The sequence below is a fragment of the Camelus bactrianus genome, chromosome 8 (genome assembly GCF_048773025.1).
Source record: "Camelus bactrianus isolate YW-2024 breed Bactrian camel chromosome 8, ASM4877302v1, whole genome shotgun sequence".
NCBI lineage: Eukaryota > Metazoa > Chordata > Mammalia > Artiodactyla > Camelidae > Camelus > Camelus bactrianus.
The window spans coordinates 548,620-568,583 of NC_133546.1; the positions used below are offsets into that span (position 1 = coordinate 548,620).

The window sequence follows — 19,964 nt, forward strand, 5'->3', positions numbered from 1 at the left end:
CGGCGGGCGGCCCGCGCGGCGGCGGCAGCGGCGGCGGCGGCGGCGGCGGCGGCCGGGACGAGGCGGCGGCGGCGGCGGAGGCGGCGGCGCGGGACGCTCGGGCTGATGGCGGCGGCGGGCGGCCCCGGGACGGCGCTGTCCCCGCGGCCGTGCGACAGCGACCCGGCCAGCCCTGGAGCGCAGTCCCCGAAGGTGAGGAGCGGCGGCGGGCCGGGGCCGGGGGGCGGGCCGGGCGGTGAGGAGGCCGGGACGGCGGGCGGCGGGCCCGGGGCGGGGTGGTCGGCCCCCAGAGCCCGAGTCCTCGGCCCGCGGCGGGTCGGAGGCGGGTCGGCCTCGGCCCGGAGTCTTTTTGGCGGTTTGGGCGCAGGAGGCGCCGGAGCCCCCAGGAGCGTGTCCGCAGGTTCCGGGACGCGGCGTTCGGGGGGGCGGAAAACTTTCCTCGGAGACGGGCGCGGGCCTGAGTCTGTTTCCGAAGGAGCCTTGGTTTGCGAACTCTCTGAAGTCGCTGAACTGAAAATAGGGAAATGTAAACAACCGGGGAAACAAGACAGCCAGTTAGTGGACTTAGTTTGGGCAAGTGAGTCGGCAGCGGTCCTGATATTTCCAGCGAACTGTCCGGCTTGCAGTGTGTGCTGTTTTGAGGAGGAAAGACGGCCTCGGGGTTCAGGCCGAGATGCCCGGAGGGGAACCTGGGGGCAGCACAACGTCCTGCATTAAGACGTTTTGTTTTTAGTCAGTGCGCTGGCTGCTGACGGGAGGTCGGGACCTGAGAAGTTCGGTTGTACGGAAAGGCTGAAATCGGAGCCCGGTGGCGCACGTGGCACTGACGCTGCACCGGCCCCGGGGCGCTGACCGTGCAGACCGCCCCCCCCGGGAGGCCGGCGGGGCCGCAGGTGTCAGCGCGCACCTGTCTGCGCTCGGCCCTCCTGGGCCCGCCCGCCTGCGAGCCTCGCCCCGTGGGGTCAGTCCAGAGGGGAGCCGCCTGTGACCCTGAGGCTCAAGTGTCTGCTTCAGTCCGAAAACCTGGCCCTCAGTGTCGGTATCGCGGTTGCAGGCAGATTCTTTTCACTCAATCGCGTGTCATCATGTTACTAGGAACAATACTGCGCTTATGCCTCTCTGCTGTTCATTTTATTTAATAATGCAATTGCTGGGGTTTGCAATAACAGATTCAAACACTGTGAAAGCGTGGTTTGAGCTTTTCTGAGGAGTTTGCATTTTTAACTTTTTGTCTCTTTGACTGTCTAAATTTTTTAGCCAAGGGAAATGTGCTTAAACAAATCTACATAAATATCCTTAGAGTGCTCAGAAGCAAGTAAGTAGAAAAGAATGATATTTGAATGCTTGTTGAATATGAAATGTTTCAACTGGGAGACTTGTTTTTTTTTTTTAATTCTTTTTTATTGAAGTGTAGTCAGTGAGTTTCAAGTGTACAGCAAAGCAATTCAGTTACACATATACGTGCACACCTATACATATTTTCAGTTCCTTTTACATTGCGGCTCATTACAAGAAACGGAATAAAGTTCCCTGTGCTGAACAGTAGGTCCTTGCTGGGGAGACTTGTTAAATGTAAAGTTTTGGAGAATGGATTTAGACTGTTCTCTATGTCCTACCTGGCTGCTTGTCTTAAGAGGAATGTACAGAGCTTTTGAATTGAATGCTTATTTTGTAAGAACTGAATATGCCCCATCTTTTGCTATTTGCTAAAGAATCTGAGCAGATTCCTAACAGATGAAGCCATTTGAGACTTTATGATTATCACCATCTTAATTATATTAACTAACTTTTATTGGGCGCTTACGTATTTGCTAGGCCTTGCTCTAAGTGCTTCCCCCCCTGTTAACTCATTCATTCCCGCATTAGCCAAGTAACTGAGGCATTGTTACTGTCTGGGTTTTACAGGTGAGGAGCAGTTCAGAGAGAGTCAGGACAGCTCTTCCCGTGCAGGGCAGTGGTGGCACTACCCTGGGCAGTCCACCTTTGGCCTGCCTGACCAGCACCCTTACCACCTCTGTGTTCTTAGAAGCATGGTATTTAACAAAGTTGCTTTGTCCTAGAAGCTACATTACCTTGATCCTTTTTTTCTCCTTTTTCAGTTTTATATTTGGTAGAATTATTACAGTTTGACTGCACATATGCATTATATTGCATATAAACACATATATACAGTGTACTGCACATTTTTTACCTCGATTCTTTAAAGCTATTTTTTGAGCCTTGTGTCATTAAGTTTTAGCTAATGTGATTAAATCTGTTTCCTAACATTTGATACCTCATTCATTTCCTTAATGAAACAGTCTAACTTACAGCCTTGATGTTGTCACATAATGGAAAATGTCACTTACAATTTTTTTAAGTCTCTTCTTTTTGGGGAGGTATAATGTGGTTATATAGATTGATGATTCTTATTAGGATGTATTTTTGCTAAATTTTTGCAATGTAAGAAAAAAATTAACAGGGTTGGTAATTGTTGGGTTTAGTCTTTGTATGTTCTCTTTTCACAGGAATATGAGTACCTAAACTAGCCAATTAGAATAGTCCAATAAATCCCCTGTAAGCTGAGTTAAACTGTAAATGATCTGTATGTTTTTATCCTATCTAGGGTAGGAGGGTTTGCTTTAACTTCAGAGTATTGCTGCTATTTTCTGTTTATTTAAAGCAGAAAGCACTTTAACCTCTGTTGGTAAGAAAGCAAAAGTAGATTTAGATTTACAGGTTTATTGAAAATTTTCTTAGTTTGATTTGTATTGAAGGTTAGTATTTAGTTTTTCCCAGGTCTTGCCCATGCCAATTCTTGTCCCCTCTTAAATATAATAGAAAGCTAACATTTGTATAACCAATTGTCCTTAGAAAGCCTTTGTAGCAAGTCTGGGAAGATACATAATCTTTTCTTATGTATTATTCTTTGTCTTGTTATTTTCTGGATCTTTTAAATGTGTAGGACGATAATGAAGACAATTCAAATGATGGGACCCAGCCATCCAAAAGGAGGCGGATGGGCTCCGGAGACAGCTCCAGGAGCTGTGACACTTCGAGTCAAGACCTTGGGTACTGTCACTTTATTGCTTAATCGTATTTTCGGTGGTCTGTTTCTCTCTTCTGTGCCTCAGCTCCCTCCTTCCCTCCTCCTGGCTCTGGCAAAGCCGGTTGTTAGAGGTTGTGGAGTATTTTTTATTGTATTTTATAATGGCACCAAAGTTGCTTTTTACTACTCAGTGCAATTCAAAAAAAATTTTTATTGTGATAAAATACACATAAAATTCACCATTTTAACTGTTTTTAAGTTGTGTAGTTCGGTAGCAGTAACTACATTCACAGTGTTTCGTAACTGTCACCATCACTCGTTTCCAAAACTTTTCCACTACTGCTGATAGAAACTGCATAACCATTAGCAGTAAAATCCCCATCGCCCGTCCGGCAGCCCTGGCAGCCACCATTCGACTGGGTCTTTATGGATCTGCCGCATGTAAATGGGTCACACGGTGTTTGTCTCTGTGTCTGGCTTCTGTTCGTCAGCATACTTTCTTCAGGGTTCATCCAGGTTGTGGGCCGTGCTAGAACTTCCGTCCTCTTTAAGGCTGAGTTACACTCCATCTTGTGGACCCCCCATGTTTTGTTTATCTGTTCATCTGTTGATCCGCACTGGGGCCATTTCCACCTTTGAGCTGGTGTCAGTAGTGCTGCTGTGGACGTTGGTGTGTAAGTGCCTGCTTAGAGCCCCCGTTTTCAGCCCCTTTGGCTACATGCCTTGGAGGGGAACAGGTGGGTCATAGGGTAACTCTCCATTTAGCTTTCTGAGGAGCAGTCGGACTGTTTTCCACAATGGAGGCACCGTTTTATATTGCCACCAGCAATGTGCAAAGTCTCTAATTTCTTCACATCTTTACTGCTTTGCTATAGCTCTGTTTTTTCTTTTTTTTTTTTTTAAATAATATCCATTCTGAAAGGTGCTAAGGGATATATTACTGTGATTTTGATTTGAATTTTCATAATGACTAGTCGTATTGAGCATCTTTTTACGCGTTTATTAACCATTTATATGTCTTCTTCAGAGAAATGTCTATTCAGGTTTTCTGCCCATTCTTAACTTTTTGTTGTTGTTGAGTTGTAGGAGTGCTTTATATATTTCAGGTATTAATTTATCAGATACATGATTTGCAAATATTTTCTCCCATTCTATAGGGTGACTTTTTACTCTATTGATAGTGTCCTTGGATTCACAAAAAAGGTTTAATTTTGCTGAAGTCTAAATTTTTTATTCTTTCTTTCCTGCTCGTGCTTTTGGTGTCATATCTAGAATCCGTTGCCAAATCCAAAATTATGAAGATTTACTGCTAGGTTTTTTTCTACGAGTTTTCTAGTTTTAATTTTTACATTCAGGTCGTGGACCATTTTTGAATTAACTTTTCTGTGTGGTATCAGGTACGGGTTCAGTTTCATACTCCTGTGTTTGGGTGTCCAGTTTCAAAGCACCACTTTTGGCAAAGCTGTTCTCTTTGTCTGTTACTTTTAACTGGATTGCTGCATAAAATCGTGTTACATTCCTGCTTGTGTTACCCAGTGATGAAAGCTGGACGTTGAGTCGTCCTTGCTGTTGAGGGTTGGGCCCGACCTGCAGTGCGCTGGCGCCATCAAACTGGGTTCACGCTCTGCTCCTGGGTTTGTGGGTCTGCGGTTCATCGGGAAGAGGCGTTGAGAGCTCGGCCTTCTCAGCGGTCTGTGACTCCCTGAACAGCAGATGGGAAGCAGAAGTTGATGACTTTATTCTTCGGGTGGACGACACGGTAGCTTAAGCCCAGGAGAACGAACTCGGAGCCAGTCTCACTGCCTGTTCTTTCAGAAGCTCGGCCTTCTGCGCCGGCTCCTGACGGCTGCGAGCCCTGGCGCTTCCTGGCGCAGAGATGTCACCTCCGTTGTGCTCTCTGAGCGGGTGCTTCAGATGGTGCCTTCTTCCCCCTCCACCTGCTTTGGGATTTTCTTTGATGCAAATGAAGTGGTGGGAACTTCTTTGTATTGCAAAGTCTCAGAAGACTGACTGAGAATTTAAATAATTGACATAGTTTTTTCCAAATCCTTAAAAATAAATATCCTCAAAAATATTTAAAAGTGAATATTCTTTAAAATGAAAATGATTAAACTTTAGTAAACGCCACATTTAATGCATAATATATATTTCTGTGCTCAGCTTCAGCTACTATCCAGCAGAAAATCTGATCGAGTACAAGTGGCCGCCCGACGAAGCGGGAGAGTACTACATGCTCCAGGAGCAAGTCAGCGAATACCTGGGCGTGACCTCCTTCAAGCGGAAGTACCCAGGTACCGCCCGCGCCGCGGGTTCAGTCTGGCTTTGAGCTGACTGCTCATGTTAGGTAGTAATCCTTTTTGATAGGTTGTCGACTTCTGAATATCTGAGTGTGGCTGGTTTATGTTTCACACTTTTCTGCTGGCTGACTCTGCTTTGAGCTGTCCCGCATCATCCCTCTCTGCTCTCAGTTTGTTCTTGTGCATTATAGACTGATTTTCAAGCAAAATGAGGAAGAGGGACTTCTGGGAAATTACAGGGCACTTTTATTTTATAGCTGCATTATGAACCAGGGGTTTTGATTCTTACTGTTGCTCCTTGACTTTAGGGGTGGAGGTGGCTACAGAACCTGTATCTGAATTTGAGAAAGGTTGTACTTATAGTGATTTGTTTTACCTTCTTGCTTTGGATTATTCTGTTTTCAGTTTTAACTTTTATTTCTTGAATTTGTAAGATTTTTTGTGTAGTCTCTTTAATATTTGAAATATGTAACATGAATTATTTGTTAAAATCCATGAAGATTTTAACTTTAACAATTCAAAAAAAATTTAAACTTTTAAAATTTTACAAATGGGTAATGTTACAAATGCAAAAGACAATTTTTAATAGCTTTAATAGTCTTTTGTTCTTTTTGTTTGGAGATTTAGAGCGACGAGATTTGTCTCATAAGGAGAAACTCTACCTGAGAGAGCTAAATGTCATCACAGAAACTCAGTGCACTCTAGGTAATGAAAGCTTTTAATGTGCATTTTGAAAGCTGAACACATATGAGGTGATGTCGGATGAATATTTATCTTCTTTCCCAAAGTATTTTACAAAATTAATAGAACAGATTGAATTACTGAGATGCTAAATTGTTAACTTTGTTTTTGATTATTGTAAAAGTGCAAAGGAGACTGACATTTTATAACAGTATTGCTTTCTGATAACTTTCACAAAAGCATCAAGGTGTGTGTGTATTTTGTGTGCAAAATTTGTACAGTACTTTTTGAAAGTATTGGTCCTTATCTCTTAAAAGACAAATTTTACTTAATTTTTAGCTACATGTAATTATCTCCGTATTTTATAATTTTCCTTTCATGAATATTTCAGTGCAACTTTTTAATGTAAAACCGTGGGAGCTCGTCTCGGTAGTGGGTGCAAACCTGACACTATGGGTTTGAAAGTCACCTGTGTGACGTGTGTGTGTGTGACGTGTATGTGTGCTGATGCTTCTGGTGACATTGGAACGGACTCCAGTGTATCAGATTTGAGGACTGAGAACTGCAGTATATTGAAACATTACTTTGCTTTCTCATCTGATGCCCTTTGTGAATTACCAGTGGTTCATGTGCATCATTATTTAGAAATTGTTTCTCATAAAGGGATGGGTATTTATATGTAGTACATAGAGTCTTAAGATTTTCATTGAAAAGTTGTTCTTTGCCTTTGCTGTTTCTTTTTAAGTTTTGACTATATTATGGATATTCTTTGTTACCATTTTCGAATGTATTAGAATATTTTGCTCTGACCATTGGAAAACCTCTTAAATGTGGTTTGATGGAAAAGCAGATTTTGAAAAGTGGAATGGTCACTTAGCCTTAAAAGAGCTTCTTTACCCTTTATTTTTTTTTTGTCTGAAATAGGTTTAACAGCATTGCGCAGTGATGAAGTCATTGATTTAATGATAAAAGAATATCCAGCCAAACATGCTGAATATTCCGTCATTCTGCAAGAAAAAGAGCGTCAGCGCATCACAGACCACTACAAAGAGTATTCGGTAAGTGCCGCGGTGACCAGCATCTTTGGTCTGGGGAGAGTGACGTTTTACAAAGTTTTATGTGACTTCCCACTGCAATGTTTTTATTTCAGCAAATGCAACAGCAGAATACTCAGAAAGTTGAAGCCAGCAAAGTGCCTGAGTACATTAAGAAAGCGGCCAAAAAAGCAGCTGAATTTAACAGCAACTTGAACCGGGAGCGTCTGGAGGAGAGAAGAGCTTACTTTGACCTGCAGACGCACGTAGGGCCCTGGGCTCGGGAGCCCCGCACCCGCCCGCTGCTCGTTACCCTGCACGCCCGACACCGCTGATGGTGTTTCGTCTGCTCGGTGTCCTGTCTTCCCCAGAACGGCAGATGTCACTTTCAGTGATGTGCCTGATGATGCTCAGTTCACTTGTGTTTGGTGTGTGTGTGGTGTGTTGTGTGTGTATGGTGTGTGTGTATGTGCACGGTGTGTGGTGTGTGTATATATGTTATGTGTGGTATGTGTGGGGGGTGTATATGTGGGGGTGTGTGTGTGTATGTGTGTGTATGTTTGTGTGGTGTGTGTGTGTGTACACGTGTGTGTGTGTGTGCTTCCTTGCTTTTTGGTTGACATTCTCCTGAAGGAACCTATTGGCTCCAGGACTATTGCTGTGTGTCCCAGGTGGGCGGGTGGAGGCGGTTTCCATGGTAATCACGCAGTTCTCACGGTTACCCGGTGGGGCTGAGTCCAGAATTATTTCCATTTCATGGATGAGGAGGTTGAGCTCCGGAGGGTTGATAAAGAGCCCGGGCCACCTGCTGTTGAGGGGGGAGCAGACTCGCTGCCCTCTGTCAGGGGTGATGACCCTGGTGACCAGCCAGATGGGCTCACCTGAGGGACGAGAAATACCAGCTGTGCCGGGAGGCTTACGTCCTGGCATCTCCCATACTTTCACTTGTGGGGGAGGGACATGGGGAAGAGCGAGGGGGGATGGTGTCCTGAAACCTTGGTTCCCCCTGTGGAGTCAGGTTGTGTTTCTCTTTCTGTTGACCCAGGTTATTCAGGTGCCTCAGGGCAAGTACAAAGTGTTGCCCACAGAGCGGACCAAGGTCAGTTCCTACCCGGTGGCTCTCATCCCAGGGCAGTTCCAGGAATATTACAAAAGGTATGTAGTGGGTTTTTTCTGTTAGTATTGGCTGTGGGTGAGGGACTTCAAAGCCTTGTGTTTGCTTCCTGGCAGTTTCTAGCTCTGTAAGTGTCATCCTGAGATGTCATCTTACATTTGTGTCACTAGTCTCCATCCTGTGTGGTTTGGTGATGGTGGATGCTCTTCACCAGAACGTGAGCATCTCTGACAAGCCAGCTGCACACCTGTGTGTCTGTGCCCAGGTGCCGGCTTCCCCAGCCCATGCCCTGAAAGTGTGCTGGTGTTGCCTGGCCACCAGGACGTGCAGGTTCTTGGGCCCATGCCGACCTGTGCCTGGAGCTCTGCATTCACAGACGCCAAGGGGGGCTGGGGTCGCGCAGGGGGCGCTGAGGGTTCTGAGGGGCTGGGTGCTGCCGTTGCCAGGCCGCTGCTCCTCTGCCCTTCCCAACCTGGGTGTCGCTGCCAACAGCCCCTGCATACCAGTGTCATGTCTCAGCTTTTCCTTCATAAGAAACCTCGTGTTCCTTAGACAGGATTTAAAAGACTGGGGTCAGACTACTTGAAAGTCAAATTTAAATCACGGGTCGGCAAATTTTAATTTTTGAAGTTTGGGCTAAGCAAGTGGTGAAGAGTGACCCACGGCATGCCCGCCCTGTGCTCTCCAGCGTGGCACCTGGGGAGGGAGTTGCTTAGGCTGCGGCCGCTGGCCCAGGTCGCAGAGCGCCCGCCGGCCTGGGAGGGTTGCCAGTCCCCGGGTTCAGAGTAATCAGATGATTCAGTTTGTTAGAATGTATGCTTCCCAAATTGGTTTAAAATAATTTGTTCCTGAAAATTTTGTTTCTTAAGTGATGCCATGTCCCGGGCACCGCTGCAGGGACACCGGAGCTTGGGAGGGAGGCAGCGCCCAAGCCCTGGCTACTGGGGAGGGTGGGAGGTGCAGGTGGTCGGCAGCGTGGAGTCTGTGCATGATTCTGTATGTAGAGCTTCGTCTTGTCCGATGACATTTTTTGGGAAGGAGGTGGTGTTGAGGGCAGAGGAGAGATAAGAATCAAATGTGAATTTTACACCCTTAGTCTGGTGGAAAAATGTTTAGGTTTTTTTATTTATTACTTGTTCCTATTTGATCACCAAAATGAAAAAAAAATTATTTATTGCCTCTGATTTTTTTTCAGAAGTATTTGGGGTTAATTGAAAAGATGAGGCTATTTTTGTAGTCCGGAGTCGGTCTTTTTATATTTAACAATAAAGGAAAACTGAACCTCCTCTCTCTGCACTTCAGGTACTCACCAGATGAACTGCGGTACTTGCCGTTAAACACGGCGCTTTACGAGCCCCCGCTGGACCCCGAGCTCCCTGCTATAGACAGTGACGGTGACTCCGACGAGGCGGAAGACAGTCGGGGTGATGAGAAACGGAGAAGTAAAGGCACTTCGGTGAGGGGGGTTTTCTTCAGTCAGAGGCTTTCCTTTCCCTTTGAATTTTTGCTGATTGCTTTCTTGGAGTGTCAAATTGAATTTGTATTACTGCCCTCTTTTGGGAAAGGGGCGGTTGCATGTAATTTCCAGAAAGCTTTCACCAGAAAAAGTTATTTATCGTGTGTGTTGATATGGACTAGCTGTGTGCCGCCTTTGGTAAGTTTTATACTTAAAATTGCCTCTTCGTAGTTTTCATAAGTGGGTTAGGCACAGGACCCAACATTAGTTCATAATCTTATATATAAGTATCTTGGGTTGGGAGAGCACATTAACTTGTGTTCCTGCTGCTTAATTAATCATCTTCAGCTTCTTCTAGGAAAACGTTAAGGTTACCGATATGTTGGGCTGTTCGGTGGGTTTTCCTGCATGACTTTTTTGGTAGCAAAGTGCAGTTCAGGATGGGGGTGAGTTGGTTGCTCTGTGGAACTGAAGGAGTGTGGGAGCGACCTGGTGCAGGGTTCTGGTTTCATTTGGTGCTGCTTGTTCTCCAGCTGCCGTTTTTAACTTCTCCATCGTCAGTCTGAACCATGAGGCGGGTGCTACGTTTCTTTGCTCCTAACAGCTTTTGACAAGTGTTTAATGGCATGTGCTGCATAAAGTAAGATGCTCTTCAGATATTCAAGTGGTGACATGCTTTTCTCCTGTCATTTTGGTGCACGGAGTGCTTTGGCATGGTGAGGGTGTGATGAGGTCAACCTTCTCCCCCACTGCTAGCAGGCATGTAAATTAATTCATTTTGGGCCAAAAGAGAGTATTTACCAAGATTTTTAACTTCCATGAAACTTGACCTAGCAAATACACTAATACAGTTTATCAGAAGAACCTAACCAGCTGGTAACCAAATTTAATGAGGGAAAAAAAGTCCATTGGAGTGTTAATAGTGTTTTCTATAATGGAAATTAGAAATAAATCTGTCGTCCACGGTGGGTAGTATGTTACATTTACCTGATTGAAACGGAGGTCAAAGAATATTTAATGATGTGATGAAGTGCACACAACAGTTAAAAATATTCAGACACACATGCACACATACATACAACGTAATTCAGTTTTGTTTTCAAAATCGAGGGCACGCGGGTGGGTAGGGTGTGTGTGTGAGCACGTGAGTCGGGGGTCTGTGAGTGTACAAACACAGACCTCGATACAGCACGTTCCCGCAGCTGTCTCAGTGTGCTCGTCAGGGTGGTTATGGATAACCTAAGTTTTTCATTTGTAATTTTCATAATTTATATGAACATAAAATTTTAATTCTAATTAGAAAATTTTAAATTAAAAAGTGAAGAATTAAATAATCAATTATTGAACTCCCAAACTTTGAAGATTTAAAATATGTCAGATACTGTTATAAATACTTGGCCATATGGGGCGACCCCACATAGTGTTAAACAATACTTTTTTTATGAACAAATATACTCCCTTGTGACATAGTAAAATGGTGTTGAAGCTGTGTGGTGTAGTAAAAAGTACTCGAAGTAGGTAATTCTGTTCCTGTTGACTGAAGTCAGAAAACAAAGTTGATTGAGGTACTTGCTGGTGTAAATGGAATTGGCTTTATGCTGTAATATATTTATAAGATGGATAAATTATTTTTAACATGACTTACTTTAGTCTCCATTGGAAAATGTTTTCTTATATTAGAATTATCTTTTTATTTTTAAATGGATGGAACTCTAAAACTTTCTTGGGATATTTTCTGTGGTTCAAAGCGGACTCCAGTCTGTGTGAGTTGCAAGGGACCTTTGTTTGTGCCTCTGACTTGCAGGACAGCTCCTCCGGCAATGCATCCGAGGGAGAAGGCCTTCCAGACGGCCAGGAGGAGCCTCTGCCGGGAAGACAGCGGTCCAGGGACAAGGCCACTACTCCAAGAAAAGACGCTTCCAAGCGTTCTGTACTGTCCAAGTCAGTTCCTGGGTACAAGGTAGAAGAAAAAAGCCCCTGACTCAGCCTCCTTCCCGACAGCCTCTCTCCCCGAGATACTTGCACTTTGAGTGTCCGAGTTGCGGAGCCCCGCCTGCCACCCCCTCGCTGTTCTTTGCGGTGTGTGTCCTCTGTCACAGCCTCCTTCCTTTTGCTTCACCTTCCTGGTGGCCTTTCTGTCACTCTGGCTATGGTGTAGCTTCTGTTTCCTGTATATGTACGATTTATAAGGGAATTTTTTTTTCTTTTAAATAATAACCAGGCAAGTATGGGTTTTTAAAAAATTATCTCACAGGCAGAACTTTGAGCTTGTTTTCTCGGGCTGAAAATCCCGGTTGTCTGACACTGAAGGTGCCCTGATCTTTGGTGCTGGCTGAGAAGCAGGGAGGGGACCTGCTGGCGTGAGTTGCGCGTCTGAGGTGCCTTTTGTTTAGAAAGACCTGGGTTTGCTCTAGGGACCATCTGATTGACTTGGCAGACTCAGCTAACTCTGTGACGGCACATGGTACAGCTTGTCGTTTGCATGGCGGTGATTTCTCGCCCCGCCTGGGCACGGGGCCTGAGCAGCGCCAGGGCGGGGGTCGCACGTTCTGGAGGGCGGTTTGGGTAGGTGTGCTTGTTAGCCGACCAGTCTGGTTGCTCTCAGAGTCTGGCTGTCGGCTGCTGTCAGCACTGTCACTGTGACTGTTTCCTCCTGCTGTCTGCCCTCCCCTCAGAGGGTTGGTGAGTGGTGAGTAGCCTTCCCACTTACGGGGACTGAAGAATGTCACAGAAGGAGCAGAATTAGTGGCCGTGGTGACAGGGAAGTGAGTGTGTATCAGGTGTGCCTGTTACCTGGTCATGGAGGTGTTTGGAAGAGCGCTTTAGAGCAAGGTGATGAGAACGCTTTGTGAAACGGAGCTTCCTGACCCCGAGTATGTCCGAACCGGGGCCGTGGTGGGTGGCCCGGAGCAGGTCCCAGCGGGCCCTGGCCAGTGTCCCTTCAGCCTCTCCGAGAACCTCCGAGCTGTCCGCTTGCCTCTCTTTTCCTGAAGTGAAAAAGCAGCTTAACAGATGAGTGTATTCCATACCTAATTAGAAGATGCCTCTCCAGCATCCGCTGACCAGCACGTGTCTTTCAGCCTGTGGTGAGCGAGGCCTCACGCAGCAGGGGCGGCTTCAGGAGGCTGCAGCCACCTGGCCTTTGTTCTTGTTCTCACATAAGTAGCTTATCTACTTTTTCAAACTAAAGATTTGAGTTACTGCTTAATAACTGAAAGCAGATGGACTCCAAAGATGACATTCTGGGAAGTTAGCCTGTGTGTGTGCTGAGCAGCGCGTGTCTGGCGGAGGAGGGCTCGCAGGGGAGCTGCGGCTCCGAGCGTGGTGCCGCTGGGGAGCCGGCCTTACAGACTCGGGCCTGGGTCCCCCTGGCTTAACGGAGAAGGAGGGTTGAAACAGATGTTCTAACAGGCTGAAAATGAAGAACTAGTCAGTCCTATCGTTGACTTAAGATAGAAGAAATCATTTATGTTAACCTAAATTGATAGTCCTCAAGGGGGTCTGACATGCAAAATGCACATTTTGTAATCTTCTGTGAACATTTTTAGTACCTAAAAATGTTTCAGGTATTTCAAAGTTTGGAACAACCAGTATCTAGACTTAATACATTAATGTGAACATGTTTGTTAAAAGTTAACCTCTCTATGAAAAGTATGAATGAGCCAAGATGTGCCTAAATCTTAGGGTACTTCAAGCTGAAGGTGATACATAAACACGTTTTAAAATATGGGAGCTAAGAAAAAATATAATGTATCCGATGTCTTGCGTAGTAAGATTCACTAGTACTTGCTCTTAATGTGTAGGACAGGATTGTTTAGGTTACATTAACCTGGAATTAAAGCGTAATTATTAGGATTTTCAGGCCTATGTTATAGGTATGTAATCAAATTCTGTACTATAACAGTGCTACCATGAAAGTCTCACTGTCTCTGGTGACTTTTCAAGCAGGAAAGTAAGTGTATTGTGAGCCTTTTCTCTTAGTTGCTGAGATCTCTTAGGGAGAGTATTTAATTTTCTTGTCAGTAGTGAAACTTGGATGTTGTCGCTGTTATGAAGTAGAGCTGACTGTCTCCAGCAGACGTACGTATGGTTTTGTCCCGCTGACCTCAGGGGAGTCCACGCCCCGCTCCCTTCCTCCTTTGCCAGCTCTGCACTGGAGCTGGGGGCTTGTGTGTTCAGTCCTGGGAGCGAGCAGTGTGGCTCCTTAGGGGGTCAGGGTGCTTGGTGAGCACGAGCTGTGGCGTCATCGTCGGAGATGCCACAAGGCTCTGTCTCTGTCCCCACCCCGTCCCTCCCTTCTCCACCTCACCTCTCCCTCATGTCATGAAGATGAAGACTATTGGGTAAGAAAACTTTTAAGTGGTTTAACAAAACATTATGGTTTTAAGCTTAGAAGCAAACGTAAGATTTTCTTGGTGTCCCTTTTATCATAGGTGTTCAATGTATTTTTTAATAATTGTAGAACTTGAACTGCACTAGAATGTGAATGACTAGCTTGTGTCTTACTCCTTTTGACTTCTGTAAAGAATCTCCTGTGAGTTCTCATTTTAGAGTTTAATGTCGTGTGGTTACTTCCTTGACTTTCCTGACAAATATTAAAGTATGTAGTGTGCCAGTGTCTTCCCTCGAACTGTAATAAGTATTGAGTAAGCGTAGCTTTTCCGTTTGGCGCCAGTAGGTACCACAACCGGAAGTTCTTCATTTTGGTGGAGAGGTAGCTTTCTGCAGCATATTATGGCAGTTACAGATTTGATATAACTGAACCAGAATTTGGATCATAGAAGTGCACTTCCTAGCTATTTTTATTTAGGTGTAGGAAACACAATGAGAACTTACGCTTTAGAATGTAGCAGTAACAACAGAGGGTGGCTACACTGCAAGGCGTAAGGGGCCGCAGCATGTGACACTGTCCTTTTGTTGGGGTAGCAGGGTGGAAAGGCACACAGGAGATGGAGACTAGTCAATGGTAAAGCTTTATATGTATGTTTTAACTTCCATGATATTTATTATTTTGTAGAGACATTTGTGATTGTTTAGAGTTACTGTTTTTATTATATTTATGTATAAGGTTGACTTTTTAAAATAAATAAGTCAAAAATTATTTTTGAATGCCTCTGTCATCTTTTGTAAAGAAAGATAATTAAAAAATAAAAAACCTAAAGAATTAAGAACAAATTGTTTAGGCTGAACAGGTTTGGAAGGTGGCAGTGAGATATTTCAAAGCTGGAGTAATACTGTATACAAGGTTGGAATTTTGTTTAGGGTCCTCTTTAGTTCAGTACCTGAGGAAAGGGAAATAAGATGTGTTTGGCCAGGTTGTAATAAAACAGAAATATTTCTACTTAAAATACTTCTTCTCCCAGTTTTTGTGTAAACGAGTGAGTGAGTGAATGGGTGTCTCTCCGGCCCCACCTCACCCTTGGCCCCTGCTTGTTCTCTTTTCTGTCTGCTGCTCCGTATTCACACAGGTTCACGGTGAACATCGTGTCATTCTTGTCCAGGCTGTGATGTTCAAATGCGCCCCAACCCCCGGCTCTCAGGTGCAGCGAACCTCTTCTTCTTCATCCTTTTCTGTGTTGCCAAGTGCTCTTTTAAAGCCTAGTGCCTCTGTTGGATTGTAGTTTTTAATCTGAAGGATGAATGGTACTTAAAGTACAGGGTTGGCCTCCTTTTGTTAAGTGGTAATTTTTTTTGCTTATCTGGAAACTGCTTTTCTCCTGTATGTTTCCTTCGTCATAGTGAGCGCCTTTTCCCTGAGTGTAGGCTCCTTTATGAATGTATTGGGTCTGCAAAGGGAGTGTCGCACGACTCTGTGTCCCACAAACATTTATGCACATGACAGTGTATGCACGAGGCATCTTTCAGTTAAAAATGTTAAAACATTGATTTTATAGATCTAGTTTCACAATTTTGGAAAATAGGGGTTTCTAAACAGAATTGGCATATGAGCTGCTTAAAATGGGGTCTTCTCTTTTGTAATGAGCCTCAATAACTTCCATGTAATGGTGCTTGGTACTCGGATTTTCTCAGTTAACAGTGCGGTTGGACGGGGTGTCGGTCCTCCCCTCTGGTTCACGATACAGATCCCACCAGGCACGTAGGGAGCGTAGATACTACATTTAATCCCAGAGTGAGATCACGCCATTGACAGGATTTAAAAATGAAATCTAAAGCTTTAGTCAGTAGGCTTTGTTGAAGGAGACTCGTGTCAAGCTATGTCTTTCATACGGGTTAGGAAGGTGCTGCAAGTAAAAAGGTCAGGCAAGGTAGCGTGCTTCCTCTTGACCCCAGAGTCAGTTCTTCTGGCATGAATTCATAGCCCTCTTCTGCCCTTCCAGCCAAAGGTCATTCCAAATGCTCTATGTGGAATTTGTCTGAAGGGTAAGGAGTCCAACAAGAAAGGGAAGGCTGAGTCACTGATACACTGCTCCCAGTGTGATAACAGCGGTGAGTACTGGCGCATCCTAACACCTTACCCACCCTGTCAGTTGCTTCCAAAGCGAGGATCTGGGTTGTTGGCTAGGGTTGAACCAAAGAATCATCAAATACCCAACAGTCCATGTATTTTCCTCTGTGTTGTATTTTCGTTCCTCTGTGGCGATTAAACATCGTAGCCATTCTTGAGAAACCCAGACTAGCACTGATTATGCCATGCTAAGTTAAACGTCCTTGTGTGACACACTACTAACACTGGTTTTGGTTTAGGCCACCCTTCTTGCCTGGACATGACCCTGGAGCTTGTTTCTATGATTAAGACCTACCCATGGCAGTGTATGGAGTGTAAGACTTGCATTATTTGTGGACAACCCCACCACGAAGAAGAAATGATGTTCTGTGATGTGTGTGACAGAGGTTATCATACTTTTTGTGTGGGCCTTGGTGCTATTCCATCAGGTAAAGATTAAAAAAGGAGCGTTTGAGCAAAGGGGCTCTTGACCTTTTTTTTTTTTTAAGGCTGCACGAACACCATAATGACATGAAGGCCTGTAGACCCTTCTGTTCACAAGAAGTGACCAAAGCTGTGATCATGTCCACCTGCTTTTCACCCCTAGACAAGCTGACTAAAGGACAAGTGAGATGCAGACTGCCTCGCTGAAGTTTTGGAAGTAAAGCCCAATGTGTAGCATGTTTTTCTACTGAAACAGCAAAAGCAGCAGCTCAGTCTGTTTCATACCTTGATTTTATTTGTATACATCATTTAGAAACTTAACAGAATGACTGCTATGCATTTATACACATTAAACCAGATTTCTGTAAACCGAGGCAGTATGACAATTCCAGGTAACTTCAGAATAAACACACAAATAGTAAATCACAGTAATTGGACTGAAACATTACACACGTAACTGTGTAATTTTAGAACTTATTTGCATAGTTAACACTGTATAGTACTTTATAAAATATATGCTTAGAACTGGGTTTCCTAGGAATCACTGAGATGCGAGCAACGCCAGTCATCCAGAGTTCTGTAGTGGTTCAGACCAGGTGTGTCATACACCGTGTCACTGCGGTCAGATGCTCGATCAGCTTTAAGTGCTGTCAGCACAGCACCCCAGGACTTGAGAGGGTGCCGACACACAGCTGCCAGTGAGCAACAGAGGAAAAGGCTGAAAATGAGCCAGACGCAGTAACAGGTTTTATGTTAGGATTTGTATGACTGAACTTTTAAAGTATGATAGTGTTTGAATTCCAGAAAGGACCGTGACAGTTTTTTGAAGGTCCCTGTGGCTATTCTGCCCCTCCCGTGACCTCTCCTGTGTGTCCACAGGGCGCTGATGACACTGACTACTGAAAGGGAAGTTTATATTGTTTTCCCTAAATGAAGGAGCTCCTTAGTGCCCGTCCCACCACGTAGCCACCGAGGATTATCATTAGCCATAGCTAAGGACAGACAGCTAAATGGGTTTAAAGTTCAGCCCTAAAAAGTTAAATTTCATTCTGTATTAATTAACAATTTTTCTCCTAGGTCGCTGGATTTGTGACTGTTGTCAGCGAGCTCCCCCAACACCCAGGAAGGTGGGCAGAAGGGGGAAAAACAGCAAAGAGGGATAGTAATTTGACCCAGTACTGTAATACGCACTTAAATGAGATATTTGGTGCCAATTTATTTACAGTTCTCATTTTTATGCCAATAAAAGATTTTTGAAATTAACTATGTGCTTAAAATCTGCAAGTTGATTATTTATTATAAGCTACTCTTACCTTTGAAACCAGTTCCAGGTAGAAACATAGCTCCCTCCTCCAAAAAGTCTTTATTCTTAGTACTTTGGCTATCTCCAGAAATTTGATGGTAGCATTATGCAACTTAATTTGAAATGCTTAACTGTTTCTCCATTAGCCTAAAAGTTACTATTACTTTGTCCTTTCTGGCTTACCATGGGTAGCATAGCAAAGTTATCTAATAATGGAATAATTTTAATAGGAGCCCAAGATGGTAAAATTACTAATGGCCTGATGAGATGTGATGCAGGGGAGGGTTTAGAACTGCCGTTAACTGGCAGGGGAACAGGCTTGCCCACCAGAAATCCTGTGTGGGTAGGAGGAGCCGTCCCCGCTAGGGGCGCAGGCTTGGGGCTCTTGTCTATGCTCAGTCAAGTACGGAGAAACCACTACATTTCAGACTTGCTTTTAGCAACTCTTCAAAGCTCAGACATTCCATATAACTGCATTTAGCGTCACTAACTAGAGGAAAACACTAACTAGAGGAAAAGCCTACCTCACTGTAATAACCTGTTTTGCTACCTGACAAACTTACCAGAATGGGGTTTAAACATTGTATTGTGCATATTCCTTTCACAGGACTTTTGATCTGTAAAAACACCGTGCTTGCTGCTTTTCGTACTTTGCGGTGACTGAGGTAACAAAACTATGGCTTTATTTTTCCATCTCCGACTAGAAAAGTTAACCAGAACTCCAACCAGGTCAAAGTAGCCAGGTTCGCGGCGAACCTCAGTCAGCTTCACAGACTAAGGGTCTCATTCTCCAGACTATGTTCAATGAATCAAAAAAGGATTTCCAGGACCAATTTCAGAATGCTAATTAATATCGTCCACAGAACAGACTCCTCTTCCTGAGACGCGTCCTGCGGGGCGTCAGCGCGCGCGTGCCCCGCGTCCGCGCCGTCGGAGGGGGCGGCCGCGCCGGGCAGCGGCGGCTCCACGGCCGTGTCGAGGTACACCTTCATCTCAAACTCGCTCTCGCGGTGGGACGGGTGCCCGTACACGCCGATGCCCACAGGCCGCCGGAAGTGCGCGGGGACGAGCACCACGTCGGGGCCGCAGGTGACGGCCTGCAGCGCGTAGTCGTCGAAGCTGGGGTGCAGCGTGCTGTCGGACACGTACAGGTCCGCGTCGCCGCGCAGGCTGCGCATCTGCAGCACGATTTTCCCCTCGTGGTTCAGCCGCAGGTAGCTGTAGTTGCCGGCGCCGATCTGGCCTTGCACGACGTGCAGCAGGACCCACTCCGCCGGGACCTCCTCCTCCTCCGCAAGGCCGTCGGCGCAGGAGGCGGCCTGGGTCGCCAGAAGGACCAGGAGCGCGCCCGTCCAGGGGGCGGCCATGGCGCGGCGCCTAGCGGGGCAGCCCCCTCATCCGCGAGCGCCCTGCGGACAGACGGCAGGCCCACTGAGCGCGCCCGGCCCCGGCTCAGGAGCCGCACACCGCGGCGGGCCCCGGCCCGGGGCAGCGGGGTACCGCGGGGAACCGGCGGGGGAGCGCGCTGGGGGGCGGGGCGCAAAGGCAGGGCGTTGCCACGGGGGAGGCGGGGCCGGGCCCGGGGCTCCGTCGGGGACTAGCGCGGGAGGCAGGGCCGGCCTCCGCCGCCGGACTCACCTCCACTCCCGCAGGGCGCCGCTCCTGGAGCATCCGGGACGCGCGGCCGCGCCGGAAATGAGGCGCGCCCGGAAGTGGGACGGCGCCCGGAAGTGAGGCAAAGCCCGGAAGTGGGGTTGTTGTGGGGGTGGGGTGGGACTCCGGGCTCTCGCGAGAATGGCGCTAGGGCTGAGGGCGCTCGGCAGCGGCGGCTCGTAACCAGAGCGACGGGGGCGGGGCGTGGGGCCGCCGCGCCCGGGCGCTCACCTGGGCTGCGCGTCCACCTGGCGGCTCGCGGGAGGTCCCGGAGCGTTCGCAGGTGAGACACCGTTGTCCGGGCACTTGTCACCTGTTATGTTTCTCTCAAGAACTTGGTACGTCTTGAAATGCTCTTAAGGGGACCAACGGAAGGAGGGTATCGATTTTTTAAAAAATTAAAGCAGCTAAATATAAATAGTAGTAACTTTTAAAACACTTAATAATTTGGGAAAGGACTTAAGGACGGGAAATGCCCGAGGATAAGTGGGTGGCGTCCGCACGCCCCT

General features: G+C 46.2%; 3 protein-coding genes across 6 annotated transcripts in view; 2 read left to right on the forward strand and 1 right to left on the reverse strand.

Moving 5' to 3' along the window:
* Positions 1-32: 32 nt before the first annotated feature.
* Positions 33-17,762, forward strand: PHF10 (PHD finger protein 10). 4 transcript variants are annotated; one of them, XM_074367946.1, is made up of 13 exons: positions 33-192; positions 2,945-3,051; positions 5,189-5,319; positions 5,947-6,030; positions 6,931-7,064; positions 7,157-7,306; positions 8,086-8,195; positions 9,457-9,610; positions 11,415-11,570; positions 15,079-15,150; positions 15,949-16,057; positions 16,316-16,504; positions 17,577-17,762. In XM_074367946.1, the coding sequence occupies exons 1-13, from the start codon at positions 106-108 to the stop codon at positions 17,660-17,662; spliced, it is 1,569 nt and encodes a 522-aa protein (XP_074224047.1). In that variant the 5' UTR covers positions 33-105; the 3' UTR covers positions 17,663-17,762. The 4 variants fall into 4 exon arrangements, with proteins under 4 accessions (XP_074224047.1, XP_074224048.1, XP_074224049.1 ...); XM_074367947.1 differs by having other exon boundaries at positions 5,953-6,030; XM_074367948.1 differs by lacking the exon at positions 15,079-15,150.
* Positions 16,773-19,521, reverse strand: C8H6orf120 (chromosome 8 C6orf120 homolog). The gene is made up of 2 exons (XM_074367950.1): positions 19,441-19,521; positions 16,773-19,211 (listed from the first exon to the last, which is right to left on the reverse strand). The coding sequence occupies exon 2, from the start codon at positions 19,167-19,169 to the stop codon at positions 18,612-18,614; it is 558 nt and encodes a 185-aa protein (XP_074224051.1). The 5' UTR covers positions 19,170-19,211; positions 19,441-19,521; the 3' UTR covers positions 16,773-18,611.
* The window catches only part of WDR27 (WD repeat domain 27), a 62,941-nt gene continuing 62,144 nt past the window's right edge, over positions 19,168-19,964 (forward strand). Inside the window, 2 exon segments of the mRNA XM_074368916.1 lie at positions 19,168-19,298; positions 19,455-19,532. Coding sequence (XP_074225017.1) covers positions 19,168-19,298; positions 19,455-19,532 — 209 coding nt within the window.

What these genes read in the sequence shown, in the direction of transcription:
- PHF10 (XM_074367946.1), top strand. Translation starts at nt 106, where the DNA reads ATGGCGGCGGCGGGCGGCCCCGGGACGGCGCTGTCCCCGCGGCCGTGC. An exon ending in AGAAACTCAGTGCACTCTAG is followed by an intron (nt 6,031 to 6,930) that starts GTAATGAAAGCT and finishes TGTCTGAAATAG; the next exon opens with GTTTAACAGCATTGCGCAGT. An exon ending in ACCACTACAAAGAGTATTCG is followed by an intron (nt 7,065 to 7,156) that starts GTAAGTGCCGCG and finishes TTTTTATTTCAG; the next exon opens with CAAATGCAACAGCAGAATAC.
- C8H6orf120 (XM_074367950.1), bottom strand. Translation starts at nt 19,169, where the DNA reads ATGGCCGCCCCCTGGACGGGCGCGCTCCTGGTCCTTCTGGCGACCCAG.